This window comes from Lithobates pipiens, unplaced genomic scaffold (assembly GCF_037356315.1).
Source record: "Lithobates pipiens isolate NorthernLeopardFrog02 unplaced genomic scaffold, aLitPip1_a1.2 Scaffold_27, whole genome shotgun sequence".
NCBI lineage: Eukaryota > Metazoa > Chordata > Amphibia > Anura > Ranidae > Lithobates > Lithobates pipiens.
In genome coordinates, this window is record NW_027507788.1 from 159,848,407 (window position 1) to 159,866,371 (window position 17,965).

Below are 17,965 nucleotides of genomic sequence, written 5' to 3' on the forward strand. Positions count from 1 at the left end.
GTTGGAACCCTGCCTACCTCGCCCGGTACATCCCCAATCCTCGGGTGGAAATGGCACAAGCATTCACCAAACTTGCTCAACTAATTAAGCTAAAACTAATAAAACCACACCCCTACCTGAATGTTTTTGCCCCCTTATTTTGGTATACCAACCATCAGACCAGGGCACACTTCAGGTCCATTTCATGTTGTAAATCTTATGGTAAGTCTATTTGTTCATATCCGTATCGGCCATAGGGCTTCGACCATAAGTAGGAAGGCCAGTATGGTGGTCTGAATTTATGGGAGGAGCCCGGGGGGTATTTAACCAGCCCGCTCGCCTGTGGTCTTTGTCGGTTTCCTGTGCGTGGCACCCACCCTCCCACCCCCTTTTCAGGGCATTTCTCAAATTCATTTCTCTTCACAAAATATTCATTTCTAATCTAGGGTATGCCCCCTTATTTTGGTATACCGACCATCAGACCAGGGCACACTTCAGGTCCATTTCATGTTGTAAATCTTATGGTAAGTCTATTTGTTCATATCCGTATCGGCCATAGGGCTTCGACCATAAATATATAGATATATTGATTTTAACTTAAGAAAGAAGTGTCAGAAAAAGATTTAGACTTGAAGTGGTTAAACTTCCTGCATTTACAGGTGGTTGAAAGCTTGGCAAACTGCCCAGATTATTTGTTTACACAGAAGTTCTATCCCTTTGATCTAAAAAGTAAGGTTAGTTACAATGTTTCAAGTTCTAAACTTGGCAGATTGCCCTGGATGCTTTCTTTGACAGCTGAGTGATCAGATATTCTCTCCACTTGTTTATATGAAAGAATCGCCCACTCTCAGCAGGAGAGATCGTGGGGGGGGGGGGGGGTGAATCGAGATCGCGTTTTTGTAACGATTAATCGTGCAGCTCTACTGACCACCAATGTAAGTGGGGTATTTTTACTCTGCCACTAATATATCAGAAGCATTTACACTTACCACCAATGAGTACTTACACTGACCACCATGCTAACAAGGGTATTTAGAATGGCCACCAATGTAATGGTGGTATTTACACCAATCACCAAAGTAACAAGAGTGTTTGGACCAGCAAGGTAACTAACGGGCATATGTACGAACTAAAAATGTAAAGAGCAGTGGCGGGTCGGGGGAATTTTTTTTTGGGGGGGGGTGGCAAACAGTATGCCACACCCGACCCGGGTTGGTCGGTAGAACTTACCCCATCGCCGGCAGCTTCCCCTGCATGGTGATGGCGGCCTCCTGTTCTCCTGCTCTCCATGGGTCATCACGACGATGGCGGCTGTTTCCTCCCTCCTCCTTGGCAGCCAATCGGGAGTCTTCTCTTTTCAGTCAATCAGAAAACGGGCGGGCCTCACACCAGCTTCTGATTGGCCGAATTGAGGATCAGTGTTTCAACAGCGAATTTTCATTCGCTGTTGTAACACACCTGGGTGGGATCCGAGCGCATTCTCTGTGACCCAAGCCAACCCTGTTTTGAAGCCTATTATTTGGCTCTAATCAGGTGCTTAAAAAAAACCCTGGCCACTGTAATTCATGCGCCCGGTGACCTGAAAGGGGCCGGACACATGAATAGGGGGTAGCCGCAGCGGTCATGGAAAAATTCATGCTATGCATGAATCTATCCATTGCATATAGGGGGTGGTGTGGAAAGAGGGGGGAGACGGGGTGCCCCTAATGGACGGGCCGCCACTGGTAACTGGGTATAATATACTGACTACCAATGTAACGAAGGAATGCACACTGACCACCAATGGGAATTTAAGTTATAAAATAGTACACTCATTCTGTGGATCAGTCCCTGTGAAAAACAGCTACAGTACTTGAATTGTAGAGTGTTGTACAGATAGGTGTGTATGTGTGTGTGCACGCATGTTTTGGGCCCTATTAATTATAGTTACACTTCTTTAAGCAGATCTAAAAAAAAAAAAAAAAAACATTTAAAAAGACTAGCAATCCCCCTTACAACAAATATTAAAACCAAATACATTTATTTCAGTCTGGGTATCTGGGCTTTTATTGCCAAGCTGATCCAAAATTCAAGCCAAGTTATTTTTCAAGTATAGTAAATGTCGCTAAAACAGAGGAGTGTCCCTTTCTATTGTTGAGAAATTGTGTGCAACATAAGATTTTGTTAATTTATACACACCTTTTACCCTTTAGGGCAATGGTAATCAACCCTGTGCTCAGGGCTCATAGAAGGTGCAGAAAAATCAAACTCACTTAGCATCATTCCAGGCAGTAAAGTGGTCTTCGAACCTTCAAAAACCCAGGTATAAATGGCTGGCGGGTTGGCCACAGATGAACATGTCAGAGTAACGTCTTGTCCTGTGATAGCATTACCATTCATTTGACAGGTTGGTGCTGATGGAGGAACTAAGAAAAAAATGGAAACAAAAAGCTCATGCATTATTTTGATAATCTGACTTGACATACAATATATATGTGGGTAAGAAAATGTGATGCTCCTCAGCTACTGCCATTTTGTACTGTGCCCAGAATATGAGACTGCCACAGCTGTGATGTACAAAAATATCCAGAGAGACCGTACTTAAGATATTCTCACTCTTTCATGTTAGCAGCCATTCCCCATGGGCTCTTCCACTGCCAGCCTAATTTGATATACCAACTGGTATGTGGGGGGTGATGGGGATTTCATGGGCAGGTGACCAAGTTTCTTAAACGCCAAGTTAGCCTTAAGAGTCTGATTGTAGTAAACAACGCCATACTTTATCATCTTGATGTTTATACATTCTACCTGCATGCTTCCTTCTACCAGCATTGTCCCTTTCACCACCACCTGTACTCAGGTGTCTTGCATTTCTGGAATATAGCACCCCCTGCCCCATGGATCCAATGATTGATCTTTGTCCAGGGTGAGTGACTGATGTCAATAAATTCTTAAAAGGTAGACTGCCTACCATCTTCAGCTCCAAGAATGAAGGCCAGCAAGGGCCATTCAATCTGCTGCACCTATAACATGTTCAGCACTAATGTCCACGAATCTCCTCAACTCTGTGGGGTACCTAAGCTATGAGTTCTTATTATTCCAACGGTCCATGGTCAAATCAAACAATTCCTCCTTTATGCCCCCAGTCTACGACCAGTCCCTATTCTGTCTCATATATCCCCCTGGTTCAGTCTTCTCTTTCTTCCATCATGGCCCATGATCAGCTCCTTTTCTGCCTTCCATAACTCCCCACCATATCCCATTATCGGTTTACACTCTTTGCCCCAATGGTAAGATATATTGAAGTGGCACACATGAAAATCATTTGTGCCAACAAAAACATTGTCTGATTGGCCGGTAATGCATGCCAGGCCAAAAAACTATTAAAACTACATGAACTCCTTTCCGAAACAGGCATCCTTGCTTTTATAATAATAATTGTTAACTCAAAATTAGACCTTTGCACAAATACACACCATGGACGTATCCTCCATGGATGGAAGATAGATGAAGGATGATGTCAAGAAATCCCAATTCCCAATTCCAGCACTGCTGTCCTGTCAAACCCAAAACTGAGTACTGTATGCATTTAAAAAAAAAAAAAGTAAAAATATTTTCATAATTAGATTTTTTTATATCATCTTCCTATATTTCCTATGAGTACTTGACTTCCTAATATTGTTTAGTATATCCCTTTTGTGAGAGTGCAAGGCTTTGCCATAGTGAAAGCATAATGCCGCGTACACACGTAGCCGACTATCTGAACGGGCTACTTGCCCACACACGGCACTTTTTCAGCGGACTAATACGGCATACTAAGTCCGCTGGACTATCCGCCGTACTTTTGAAATGAACGGACTCGCCCACACACGCGGAGGAAAGTCCGCTCATTTTGAGCACGTCTCCAGGTAGGCGGGGCCCGCGAAGGATGCGTCACTGGCCCCGCCACCTGGTATGGACTTAAAAAAATCGGCGTGGGGGTTCCCCCCAGGTCCACATCTGACCCTTGTTCGAGCACATTGGCCGGCCAGGAAAGGGGGGGACAAGCGAGCGCCCCCCCCCTCCTGAGCCGTACCAGGCCGCGTGCCCTCAACATGGGGGGTTGCCTTGGGGAAGGGGGGACCGCGTGGCCCCCCCACCCCAAAGCACCTTGTCCCCATGTTGATGAGGACAAGGGCCTTTTCCCTGAAAGCTCCAACGTGTTTTGGGAGGGATAGAACCTTCAATCCTGTGTCTGGGTTCTGCTGGATGCCGGCAGCCTGTGTGCATACACAGGTGTGCAGGGTTATTATAACCCAAATCTGAGCATAGCTCAAGGCTTCCATTTTGTACATGAGCATAATGGGAAAAGTAGTTCCAAAAAATCTGGGGTGCCAAAGTTTGCCACCACTGCCCTACACCTTCCTTCTACTTCCTGAATCTTACCCAGAACCGAGAGCTGTACAATGCCGGAGCCGGTGCCGCTGAAATCTGGTGGGTTGTTCACTTCGCAGATGTAGGAGCCATTATCTGACCAGGCGATATTATTCAACTGGATGGATGCCACTCCGGAGGTTGGCTGTTTCTGGACACTGCTTAGTCTGTCAGCCTGAGATCCCGGCTTGTATGTTGACCCTCCTGAGTAGTAATAAATCTAAGTAATAAAATAAAAAGTCAGTAACAATATTTCCCATGGACAACCTACAACACACTCTAGATTCCAAAAAGTCTGCGGGAGGGATCCAAAGGCTGCATTCACACTTGAGGGTCACATTTTTGACCATTTTGTTGCACATTTTAATGCATGTTTATGCATGTTGTTGTGTTACAGTGTTTGAGCTTCAGGTGTATTTGTATTAACCTATAGAGAACAGCTTCATCTATGTTATCACTTGTTAACCTGCGCATAAACAAGACGAGTAACAAAACATGCGTTCAAGCTTCGTGCCACCAAATGCTTAGGTGTGAACCTAAGGAGTCCTAAAAGCTTGTATCTTCAATCGGGAGCACCGATTCACGATCGGATGCCTCCGGCTGCTGGGGAGGAACTAGCTTCATTCCAGTCTCCTCATAGTAAACACGGAAGTGACGTCATGACGTCACTTCCCGTTTACTCATCTGCCAATGGCGCCGGTTTTAAAAAAAATATACAGTATTCAGAATCACCGTTTTCGGCGATCTGAATACTTTGAAGTGTAAAGGAGGGATCGGGGGTCTGTTAGACCCCCGATCCTTCCATAAAGAGTACCTGTCACCACCTATTACTGTCACAAGGGATGTTTACATTCCTTGTGACGGCAATAAAAGTGATCAAATTTTATTTATTTTTTTAAACAATTTATTAATTTTTAAAATAAATAAAAAAAAATGTTTAAAGCGCCCGCTGTCCCGGCGAGCTCACGAATCAAAGAAAACGCATACGGAAGTCGCGCCCGCATATGTAAAGGTGTTCAAATCTCACATGTGAGGTATCGCTGCGATCGTCAGAGCGAGAGTAATAATTCTAGTACTAGACCTTCTCTGTAACGCTAACCTGGTAACAGTAAAAAAAAATTAAAGCGTCGCCTATTGAGATTTTTAGATACCGTACTTTGTCGTCATTCCACGGGTGCGTGCGATTATAAAGTGTGACATGTTTGGTATCTATTTACTCGGCGTAACATTATCTTTCACATTATGCTAAAAAATTGGGCTAATTTTACTGTTTCATTTTTTTTAAATTCATGAAAGTGTCCCTTTTCCCAGAAAGTTGCATTTAAAACACCACTGCGCAAATACCGTGTGACATAAAATATTGCAACAATCGCCGTTTTATTCTCTAGAGTCTCTGCTAAAAAAAAAACAAATGCCAAAAATAGGCTTAGTCATGAAAGGGTTAAAAACCTATAGGAGAACTTCACTTTTGTAAAAAAACAAAACAAAAAAACAATGTACTGTAGCATATAAACAACACAAGCCATTTTGTAAATGATTGTTATTAAAAATTACCTTTCATTTCAATCTGAAGTAAATGTAATATTCTAAAAAAATGTATTGAAATAGGGCAACCTCGAAGAATTCAATACACCACAGATGTACAGAACGACATCAGAAATGTAATTTCCCGCTAGTGTGATTGGTTGACAATTTTTCTCAGACTTTTGCATTAAATTGGAGCTCCAGGCTCCTTCAGAAAAAAAATAAAAGTTAACAGGTACAAATACTGTAGCTGCTGACTTTTTTAATATTAGGACACTTACCTGTCGAGGAATGCAGCGGTGTCCTCACCCTGGCCGATTTTTCAATCGGCTATCGGGTGCTGCTGCTGCCATCTCCACTAAGGGAAACCATCAATAAAGCCTTGCGGCTTCAGAGCCAGTTCTTTACTGCGCATGCATGAAGCATGCTGCGCTCTGTGAACGGGCCAGCTGCGGGGGAAGGAGGGGGGGGGGAACTTCTGGCTAAGTTCGCTGTGGTGAATTCAGCCAGAAGTGTCAGGAGGTACCTGTTAAAACCAGTTACCTGCAACCCCCCCCCCCCAAAGGTGCCAAATGTGGGAGTGGAGGGGGGAGAAGGCAGACAAGCGGAGCTTCCCCTTTTGGGTGGCGCTCCGCTTTAAGAAACAGGTTCAGGTTTAGGCATCCCCTGCAATAGGAATTACGTTTTTTGGTTGGTTGATCAGTTGACGCTCTACTTTTGACTTATGAGATATGTTGATACGCTGACAGAGTTTTTGACGTCACGTCTCCTTTTCTTATTTACGATGTTATATATACCTTCTCTCTCATATAGGGGTTGATTTACTAAAATTTGATAGTGCAAAATTTGGTGCAGCTGTGCATGGTAGCCATTCAGCTTCTAACTTCAGCTTGTTCAATTAAGATTTGACAAAAAAACAAAAAAACTGGACGCTAATTGGTTTTCATGCAGAACTACACCAAATTTTGCACTCTCTAGTTTTAGTAAATCAGTCTCGTACTCTCTTTGGATCCCTTAATTTTGTCACACGTGTGGTACATATATCTACTCCTGCACTTTTGTATTTGTAATTGTATGCATATCTTCCTTTTCTTTAGTTTGAAAAAATATAATAAGATTGAAATTAAACACAATTTTTGGTTGGCTATTTCATACCTAATAATAAAGGGGCATCATGGTCCCGAGTGGGAGAAGCTTTGGGTTCCTTGAGCAGTGGCTTATTGACCCCACATTTAAGTGTTCCTATATAGTTCTGGGGCCAATGGCAATTAGCAAAACCAGTAGCATGAACGCAATGAGTTCTTTAGCCTTTAGTCTATAAGGGTGGCAGCCTGACTACCACTGCAAGTGGGACATTCTTCCTACAGACCCCCATTGTAAGGGACATTTTTGCAATTGACTCCCAATGAATTGGTTTTAGTAGGGGTTCCTGGAGATCAGAAAATCATTTTTGGGGTTCCTCTGGGGTAAAAACTTTGAGAAAGGCTAGTCCAGTGACAGGCAGACTGATGCAGGCTAACACTTCTAACTGGCTTCTAGCATCCCCTTCCACCCTCAATTTAGATTTAATACACAATACAGTACATTGTCTATGTACCTACCTCAGAATTAAGATACTGCCTCACTAAGAAATCGGCCTAATTTACTAATATATACACAGTATGTGTTTATGACTAATTATCTGGTGTATGCAGAGATCTTTGAGCACATTGGAGCACCAGTCAGCATACAATATTTAATTATGGGGGGGGCGCATTTTGACTTCTTTGCTTTGAGGGCGACCTCAACCTGGCTTTACCCCTCTGATGGTGGGCTTAAATGCTTTGATAAATGATTTATTTATTTTATGATCAGTCTCTCCTGGTAGGAGTAATCGATCTATAGTTGACTACTTAATCAATATGCTATGCTACACACGGGGAAGAGGATTTCTATTGATAGTTTGAAATTTGATTGATTAAAAATGATCATTAATATTCCACCCTGGCCGATTAACGAAATTTGATCAAATCTAGTCTAAATTGAGTCTAAGAAGATTAGAAGGGACATGACGGCTATTTGATTGCTTGCCGATTCAATCATTTTGATAGAATCACACAGCTATCGGATAATAAAATGAAAGTATCTATGTCCACCATTAGGCATTTGTTCCTGGAATAGGTTTCCCCTCAATTCTTTTCCTGGTGACAACTGACACAGTTTAGACTTCCTATCACTTTCTATCTCAGTGATAAGGGTTACCAGGACTAATAGAGAGTGCAAATTTTGACAAAAGGGTATATACATATATATATATATATATATATATATATATATATATATATATATATATATATATATATATATATATATATATATATATATATATATATATATATATATATATATATACACAGTGGTGTGAAAAAGTGTTTGCCCCCTTCCTCATTTCCTGTTCCTTTGCATGTTTGTCACACTTAAGTGTTTCGGAACATCAAACCAATTTAAACAATAGTCAAGGACAACACAAGTAAACACAAAATGCAATTTGTAAATGAAGGTGTTTATTATTAAAGGTGAAAAAAAATCCAAACCATCATGGCCCTGTGTGAAAAAGTGATTGCCCCCCTTGTTAAAACATACTATAACTGTGGTTGTCCACACCTGAGTTCAATTTCTCTAGCCACACCCAGGCCTGATTATTGCCACACCTGTTCCCAATCAAGGCATCACTTAAATAGGAGCTGCTTGACACAGTAAGGTCCACCAGAAGATCCTTAAAAGCTACACATCATGCCGAGACCCAAAGAAATTCAGGAACAATTGAGAAAGAAAGTAATTGAGATCTATCAGTCTGGAAAGGGTTATAAAGCCATTTCCAAAGCTTTGGGAATCCAGCAAACCACAGTGAGAGCCATTATCCACAAATGGCGAAGACATGGAACAGTGGTGAACCTTCCCAGGAGTGGCCGGCCGCCCAAAATTACCCCAAGAGCGCAGCGACGACTCATCCAAGAGGTCACAAAAGACCCCACAACAACGTCCAAGGAACTGCAGGCCTCACTTGCCTCAGTTAAGGTCAGCGTTCATGCCTCCACCATCAGGAAAAGACTGGGCAAAAATGGCCTGCATGGCAGAGTTCCAAGGAGAAAACCACTGCTGAGCAAAAAGAACATCAAAGCTCGTCTCAATTTCTCCACAACACATCTTGATGATCCCCAAGACTTTTGGGACAACATTCTGTGGACCGATGAGACAAAAGTGGAACTCTTTGGAAGGTGTGTGTCCAAGTATATCTGGCGTAGAAGGAACACTGCATTTCATAAAAAGAACATTATACCAACAGTAAAATATGGTGGTGGTAGTGTGATGGTCTGGGGCTGTTTTGCTGCTTCAGGACCTGGAAGACTTGCCGTGATAAAAGGAACTATGAATTCTGCTGTCTACCAAGAGATCCTGAAGGAGAATGTCCGACCATCTGTTCGTGTACTCAAGCTGAAACGAACTTGGGTTCTGCAGCAGGACAATGATCCTAAACACACCAGCAAGTCCACCACCGAATGGCTGAAGAAAAACAAAATGAAGACTTTGGAGTGGCCTAGCCAAAGTCCTGACCTGAATCCTATTGAGATGTTGTGGTGTGACCTAATGTAACTGAATTAGGACAATTCTGCAAAGATGAGTGGGCCAAAATTCCTCCAGGACGCTGTAAAAGCCTCATTGCACGTTATCGCAAACACTTGGTTGCAGTTGTTGCTGCTAAGGGTGGCCCAACCAGTTATTAGGTTTAGGGGGCAATCACTTTTTCACACAGGGCCATGATGGTTTGGATTTTTTTTCACCTTTAATAATAAACACCTTCATTTACAAATTGCATTTTGTGTTTACTTGTGTTGTCCTTGACTATTGTTTAAATTGGTTTGATGTTCCGAAACACTTAAGTGTGACAAACATGCAAAGGAACAGGAAATGAGGAAGGGGGCAAACACTTTTTCACACCACTGTATATATAATCACCCTCTTAGTGTAGAGTAGGCTACTAGGTAAATTTAGTTAGCTTCACTGTAATCAGAGGAGCAGGGTTTTGAATACTTAGGGCTGATCAGTGTTTCACAGGCTGCTACTCTGTTACTTTCTCTTGTCTTCTAGAGCATTGTAGAAGTGTAGTGGGAGTAAGAACAGAACAAGCAGTCTGAATATTTGAGACTCCAGCCAATCCCTGGAGAGGTGTGCCCAGAAGGTGGAGAGAGGAGATTCATGAAGACATGGATGAGCGAGTTTGGGGTGAAGGAACTTGACTGGCCTAAGCAGAGACCTAACCTCAACCCGATAGAACACCGGAAAGCCAGGCCTTCTCAACCACATCAGTACCTGACCTCACAAATGTGCTTCTGGAAGAATGGTGAAAGATTCCCATAAACACACTCTTAGCCCTTGTACACACGGTCGGACATTCTGCCAACCAAATCCGTTGGATTTTGTCAGACGGATTGTGTCCGAAACTGTTGCATACACACGGTCGGACCAAGTTGTCGGAAAATCCGATCGTTCAGAATGTGATGACGTTATTTCGTTACGATGGGACTACGTTCACACTAGTAGCCAATAGCTTTGGTGTAGGAATTTGATCTGAGCATGCGTGGCACTTTGTCCAATCAAAATTCACTACACATGATCGGACCAGTATGTCCGATCGGACCAGTTTGTCAGAAAATATTTCCAACAAGTTGGAAAATTGGGTCCGACGAATATTCCGACGGAATCAGTCCGATGCATACCACACACAGTCGGATTATCCGACAAAACGGTCCGATAGGACACATTCTGTCGGAATCTCCGACCGTGTGTACAAGGGCCTAGACCTTATGGATACTCTTCCCAGAAGAGTTGAAGCTGTTATAGCTGCAAAGGGTGGACCAACTCAATATTGAACCCTATGGACTAAAAATGGGATGCCATTAAAGTTCATGTGCGTGTAAAGACAGGTGTCCCAACACTTTTGACAATATAGTATATACAGTTGTGCTCATAAGTTGACATACCCTGGCAGAATTTATGATTTCTTGGCCATTTTTCAGAGAATATGAATGATAACACAAATATAGTTTTTTTCAGCTGGAACTCTGTTCCACCACCTCTGCCTCAGGCCCTCTGCTCCTTGCTCACCACTATCACTGGTAAACACAGAATAATGGCTTCTGTGTCTACAAGTGACAACTTGGCTCCCACAAATCTGATCTCCTGAGTGGCTCCCACTGAGTGCAGGATGGGGACAAGGGAGATGCAGGTGCCGTGTGTGCAGTGCAGATGCCAAAACCCCCACTGGATGACCTCCCTGCAAGTGAGAGAGGTGGAGCCACCTATAGTGTACAGGGAGGTACTAGAGCCAGCTGAGTGCTTCAGCTTAATAAAGCAACAAAAGTAAGGCATGTGCAAGATAGTGCCGCTTTTAAGGAGGGGACGGGGGAAGGAGATAGGGCAGTGGATGCGGGGTTGCATCCAGAGGTCAGAGCTGAAGAGGGGTGAACGTTAGATGTGGATAGGGGATGCAGCTGTGGAAAAAGGCTGAACTCTGCAGTCTGTATGCAGTGCACTACTGAACTCTACACTATGTACATAGCACACCCTGAACTCTACATGTAGTGCTGCACCTCTGAACTCTGCGTGTAATTCCCCCAAACTCTGCACTTAATATCTAATGCACTCCTGGTATTTAGTGCCCATTTAAGATCCTCCCACTGTTAATGAAATTTGACCACACCAACTATTTAAGGCGGTTTGGAGGGTGTGTGTGTGCTGGGGGGAGGGGTTTGGGGGTGTTGTGGTTGAGTTCCTGCACCTATTTTCTGGAAAAAAAAAGTCCTGTGTATGTGTGTGTGTGTGTATTAGGGGTGCAACGGATAAAAAAACTCATGGATCAGATCGTTCCTCGGATCAGAGTCTAGGATCGGATCATTTTTCGGATCAGCAAATAATAATTGAATTTGCAAAAACTTGCGAAAATTCCACCACCATATAGTCCCCACTGTAATATCCACAATCTCACCCACTGTAATATTGGCTGAGTATGGCTGGGTATGGCTGAGCATGGCTGAGTATTGCAGAGTATGGCTGGGTATCGCAGAGTATCGCAGAGTATGGCTGGGTATCGCAGAGTATGGCAGAGTATTGGCTGGGTATGGCAGAGTATTGGCTGGGTATGGCAGAGTATTGGCTGGGTATGGCAGGGTATGGCAGAGTATTGGCTGGGTATGGCAGAGTATTGGCTGGGTATGGCAGAGTATTGGCTGGGTATGGCAGGGTATTGCAGGGTATTGCAGAGTATTGGCAGGGTATTGCAGAATATTGGCAGGGTATGGAGGGATGGCTGCTTCCATCCGATCTCTCCCCTCCACTGTACAGATTGGTAGTCAAGTCATGACATGACGCCGGTTTGTTTACAAGTGATCGCTCCATCGGTGCGATCACATTGTAAACGCCTGTGTGTAGAAAGATGGCCGCCGCTTTGGAGCTAGGCCGAAGCCGCAGCCTTTTCTTATGCCAAGACCATGGAGCGCTTCGTGGAGCGCGGTGTGTGCCGATCCGAGCGGGGTGATAGCTTAAGCTTTGCCAGATTGGATGGAGAGCGCCTGTGAACAGCAATTTTCCAATCTTGCCACAGATTCTCAAATAAATTTAGGTATAGACTTTGACTGGGCCATTCTAACACATGAATATGCTTTGATCTAAACAATTCCATTATAGCTCTGGCTGTATGTTTAGGGTCGTTGTCCTGCTGAAAGGTAAACCTCTGCCCCAGTTGCAAGTCTTTTGCAGACTAAGGCCGCGTACACACGGGCGGATTGTCTGGCCAACTAAGTTCGTCAGACAATCCGTCAGACAGTCCGTCCTACTTTTGAATGAACGGACTTGACCACACACGATGAACAGACAGTCCGCTGAAAGCTTGCGCGATGACGTGTACAGCACGTACGACGGGACTAGAAATACGACGTCCAATACACTGCAATGCAACCTTCGGCCGTGTAAATCCTTTCTGAGCATGCGCCATACTTAGTCTGTCCAACTTGCCTACTCACGAGCGGACTGTCCGCTGAAACCAAGTTTGGACGGACTGTATTACGGAAATTCCGAAAGACTTAGTCCGCCAGACTGTCCGCTGAAAAAGTCCGCTGAAGCCCACACACGAGCGGATTGTCCGCTGAAACACGTTTCAGCGGACTAAGTTGGCCAGACAATCCGCCCGTGTGTACGCGGCCTAACAGGTTTTCTTCTAAGATTTCCCTGTATTTGGCTCAATCCATCATCCCATCAACTCTAACCAGCTTCCCTGTCCCTGCTGAAGAAAAGCATCCTCACAACATGCTGCTTCCACCTCCATGTTTCACGGTGGGGATGGTGTGTTCAGGGTGATGTGCAGTGTTAGTTTCCCGCCACACATAGCGTTTTGCTTTTGGGCCAAAAAGTTATATTTTGGTCTCCCACATGGCTTCTTGCAAACTGCATACAAGACTTCTTATGACTTTCTTTCAACAATGGTTTTCTTCTTGCATCTCTTCCATAATGGCCAGATTTGTGGAGTGCACAACTAATAGTTGTCCTGTGGACAGATTCTCCCACCTGAGCTGTGGATATCTGCAGCTCCTCCAGAGTTACCATGGGTCTCTTGGCTCCTCTCTGATTGCCCGGCCTGTCGGTTTAGGTGGACGGCCATGTCTTGGTAGATTTGCAGTTGTGCCATACTCTTTCTATTCTCGGATGATGGATTGAACAGTGCTTCATGAGATGTTCAAAGCTTGGGATATTTTTGTATAATCTAACCCTGCTTTAAACTTCTTTACAACTTTATCCCTGACCTGTCTGGAGAGTGTTCCTTGGCCTTCATGATGCTGCTTATTCACTAAGGTTCTTTAACAAACCTCTGAGGGCTTCACGGAACAGCTAAATATTTACTGAGATTAAATTACACACAGGTTGACTCTATTTACTAATTAGATGACTTCTGGAGGCAATTGGTTCCACTAGATTTTAGTTAGGGGTATCAGAGTAAAGGGGGCTGAACAAATGCACCCCACACTTTTCACATATTTGTGCCACTTAGTGTTGGTCTATAACATAAATTCTCAATAAAAATACATTTACCTTTTTGGTTGTAAATTGAAAAAATGTGGAAAATTTCAAAGGGTGTGAATACTTTTTCAAGGCACTGTATGTGTGTGTGTGTGTATATATATATATATATATATATATATATATATATATATATATATATATATATATATATATATAAAAACCTTGGTTTGAGAGTAACTTGGTTTGAGAGCATTTTGCAAGAAAAGCAACATTTTTTAATAAGTGTTGACTTCATATACAAGTAGCGTTATGTTACAACTGAGTATAAAAGAGAAGTGAGGTGCCACTAAGTGTAGCAATATGGTTACATTTAGCAACATATTGCTACACTTAGAGGCGCCTCTCTTCTCTTTTATAGTCTTTTATACTCTGTAGCTCTTGCTGGATTAGTTTCTAATCCCCTTGTGGAGGTTTCCATTTGTGGATGGACATTTTACAGTTACACAACCTGGTCACATTGCTATAATATTTTTATATGGACTATAAAACAGAAGGACCTATGAATAAATTGTTGTGGAACGAATCATTTGAGTTTCCATTATTTCTTATGGGGAAATTCGCTTTGATATAAAAGTGCTATGGATTACAAGCATGTTTCTGGAACAAATTATGCTCGCAATCCAAGGTTTTACTATATATATATATATATATATATATATATATATATATATATGTGTGTGTGTGTGTAATGCTCTTTTATGCCAGCTTGGATTTCTTTAGCTTTGTGGCAGCTGCCTGGCATGGTGTACAAATATCCTATACATGTATACAATTAAAAGGAGGGAAACAGGACCACTGACCTGTTTGCCGTTTGTTGGCTGAGTGTTTCCAGGGGCGAACTTCCACTCCACCACAAACTGACTGCCGACAGTGGTGGAGTATGTGCATGGCAGGATGACGTTGGACCCCACTTTGCCCACAACCACATTCTCTGGGATTGTAACCGTCACAGACAGGATGGTGTCTGAGAAAAAGAAAAAACACTTAAATAATACAAATCATCTGACAAATCTCTACTATGGGGGTCACAGATGTATCAGTATGGTGAGTCGGGCCCATTTACACCTGGTGCAGAGGGACTGCACTGGGTGCCAGTGCAGTCCCACCGCAAGACAAGGTAAAGTGCCTGGTCTTCTACCAGGCCAGTTTGTACTGTTGCATTACAGTGATGTGCACTACTAATGCCGCGTACACGCGGCCGGAATTTCCGAGAGAAACAGTCCAATGGGAGCTTTTCATCGGATTTTCCGACCGTGTGTATGCCATTGGTCTTTTTCTGTTGGCATTTCCGACGGTCTTTAGATTGAGAGCTTGTTCTTAATTTTTCAGACGGAAAACCTTTCTATCGTATTTTTCGATCGTGTGTATGCAATTCCGACATTAAAAATTCTGACGCATTCTCTGAAACAATTCGACGCATGCTCGGAAGCATTCAACTTCCCTTTTATAATGCCGTCAAACGTGTTGTATGTCGCGGTGTTATTGACCCTCGGAATTTGGTGTGACTGTGTGTAGGCAAAACAGTTTGAGCGGCATTACGTCAGAATTCCGACGGAAAAACCATCAGAGCTTTTTCCGATGAGAATGCCGATCGTGTGTACGCGGCATCAAAGTACAATATGCATTACTTTTCTTTCAGTCCGGCAAGTGCGATGGAATCCACTGCCTTTCATCGTGCTGCGGCCAGCAGAACTTAATGATATTTCACCTTGGGGGTTATTTACTATAACCGGAGAGTGCAAAATCTGATGAAGCTCTACAAACAACCATCAGCTTCCAGGTTTAATTGTCAGAGCTTAATTTAACAAGGTGAAGGTAGAAGTTGATTGGGTACAATGCAAAAACTGCACCAGATTGTGAAAAAATGAAAATCGTGCGATGTGCCAACGCACCAACATGAGCAGTTAAAATTGTGTGTGAAGCTCAAAAGGTACATGAGCTACTCTGCTTGTTTTTTTCATATAAGACTGCCCGTTGAATTGAATGGGATGCCCCATTCATGTATCTTTACAACAAGCAAAAATGTGCACATGAACAGTGCATTTATGAATGCGTTTATAGGGGAGATATACGAACACTGGAACCCGCCATAATATGGTGCAGCTCTGCATAGAGAAACCAATCAGCTTCCAGGTTTTATTGTCAAAGCCTAATTGAACAAGCTAACGTTAGTAGCTGATTGGTTACTATGCACAGCTGCACCAGATTCTGAGTGCACCCGTTGTAGTAAATCTCCCCCATAGCATGAATTCAGCCTAATTTAGGCAAGCAGCTCATTTAAGGTATACTGCTTTCCTGCTTAGATATTTGTAATTTGCACTCCAGTTGTGTATTTCATGCTATATAGCTAAAGAGTGACACCACAAATCATCAACCCATCACCACTGCTTCACCTTTTACTGTCCAATCACAGGCTGGGGGAGGGACAAGACCTAGAAGTGTTACTAAACCCAGGACCCTGCATTCACTATATCTGGTCTCTCAGTTCACAGAACATGGAAATGCAATTGTTTTAGTAAATATAAACTGCTAAACACCTTTTCTCATCAGCAGTATATAGCAGTCTTCCGACTTCTACCAGTGTCTGCTTAAAGCTTGTAGGAGGAGTTTTCAGTTTCCTCTGACTGTCCTATGAGGCTGCAGGACTCCTGACCATTTGTCTGGACAGTGCTGATTGGCCCTGTGCTGATCACATGCACCCTCTCAAGAAAAAAAACACTCTAGCAATACACACCAAACTGAGCATGTGCAGAGTGACTCCAAGTTTCTATACCAGTGTTATGCAATTAGCGGACCCCAAGCTGTTGCAATACTACAAGTCCCATCATGCCTCTGCCTCTGAGTGTCATGGTTGTGGCTGTCGGAGTTTTGCTATGCCTCATGGGAATTGTAGTTCTGCAACAGCTGGAGGTCCGCTAATTGCAGATCCCTGCTCTATACTATCAGGAGATAGATTGGGGGCTGTGGAAGAAGGGGAGGATCAGAGAAGACAGGATTAAACAGCCGTTTTACACAATGTGACCACAATGTGAAGAATTAACCTCTTAGGTTCCACAGTGAGTATAAAAGCAAGCTTTACTGCATATACAGACTGATTTTACTGATGTGGGATTAGTAACATTTAAACTGCAGCAAAGTTGTCCTGAGCAAGTGAGCAGTGGTGCTAGAGTGTACAGTGGGGGGGGGGGGGGGGTTTGTTTTTTTTTTTTTTTTTTTTTTTTTTTTTTTTTTTTTTTCTCTTTCTTTGGTTGTATACGCCGGTGGCGGTTATTGGGGGGGGGGGGGGTTGTTTGTTATTGTTGACTCAGGGGGTTGTAGTAGTAATCAGCCTGGGTATGCCCAATAGGCTGTAAGTTGTTCTATGTTTTAATTGCAAACTCAATAAAAAGAATTAAAAAAAAAAAAAAAAAAACTGCAGCAAAGAAAAATCAGGCCTCCTCCCATTCCAGACAGAGTGTACAGTGTGACACAGCTATATAAATCTTAGGACTGGATAGCCAAAAATACAAATCCTTTGGCAGGTAAAACAGCTCTTTAGCCCCTGGTGGCACTGGTGCGACTTGTTATGTAATTTGAAAAGCCCAAATTGCATGACAAGTCGCACCCTATTGTTGGCAATGGAACTGTTCAAATAGGCGTGATGCAGACTTTGCAGTGCCCCCACGATTTTAAAAAGAAGTTCATGCACTATTTTTGCAGATATCATATGTAACTTGCATAGACATTTGTGCATGAAATCGCACAGATGTCAGCCAAGTCGTACCTGACATGCGGCTATGAAATTGTGCCATTTCAAGTGAAGTCGCACGATTTCAAGGTCGGATTTGGTGTGACCGAAGACTTATAGGTATTACATTTTATCCTGGAGTTTGCCTTTTAATAATGCATATATATAATCCTTACATAACCCCAGTAATGACGGAACTCTCATAGAATGACTTATTTCACTTTTCACTTT

The 17,965-nt window shown here is 43.1% G+C and overlaps 1 protein-coding gene across 1 annotated transcript in view; it reads right to left on the reverse strand.

The window, feature by feature from the left end:
- VSIG2 (V-set and immunoglobulin domain containing 2) overlaps positions 1-17,965 on the reverse strand; it is a 63,448-nt gene that overhangs the window by 35,225 nt on the left and 10,258 nt on the right. The window contains exons 2-4 of the mRNA XM_077457775.1: positions 14,808-14,971; positions 4,384-4,591; positions 2,232-2,384 (exon numbers count right to left, since the gene is read on the reverse strand). Of these exons, the coding sequence (XP_077313901.1) occupies positions 2,232-2,384; positions 4,384-4,591; positions 14,808-14,971 (525 nt within the window). The remainder of the gene's footprint in view (positions 1-2,231; positions 2,385-4,383; positions 4,592-14,807; positions 14,972-17,965) is intronic.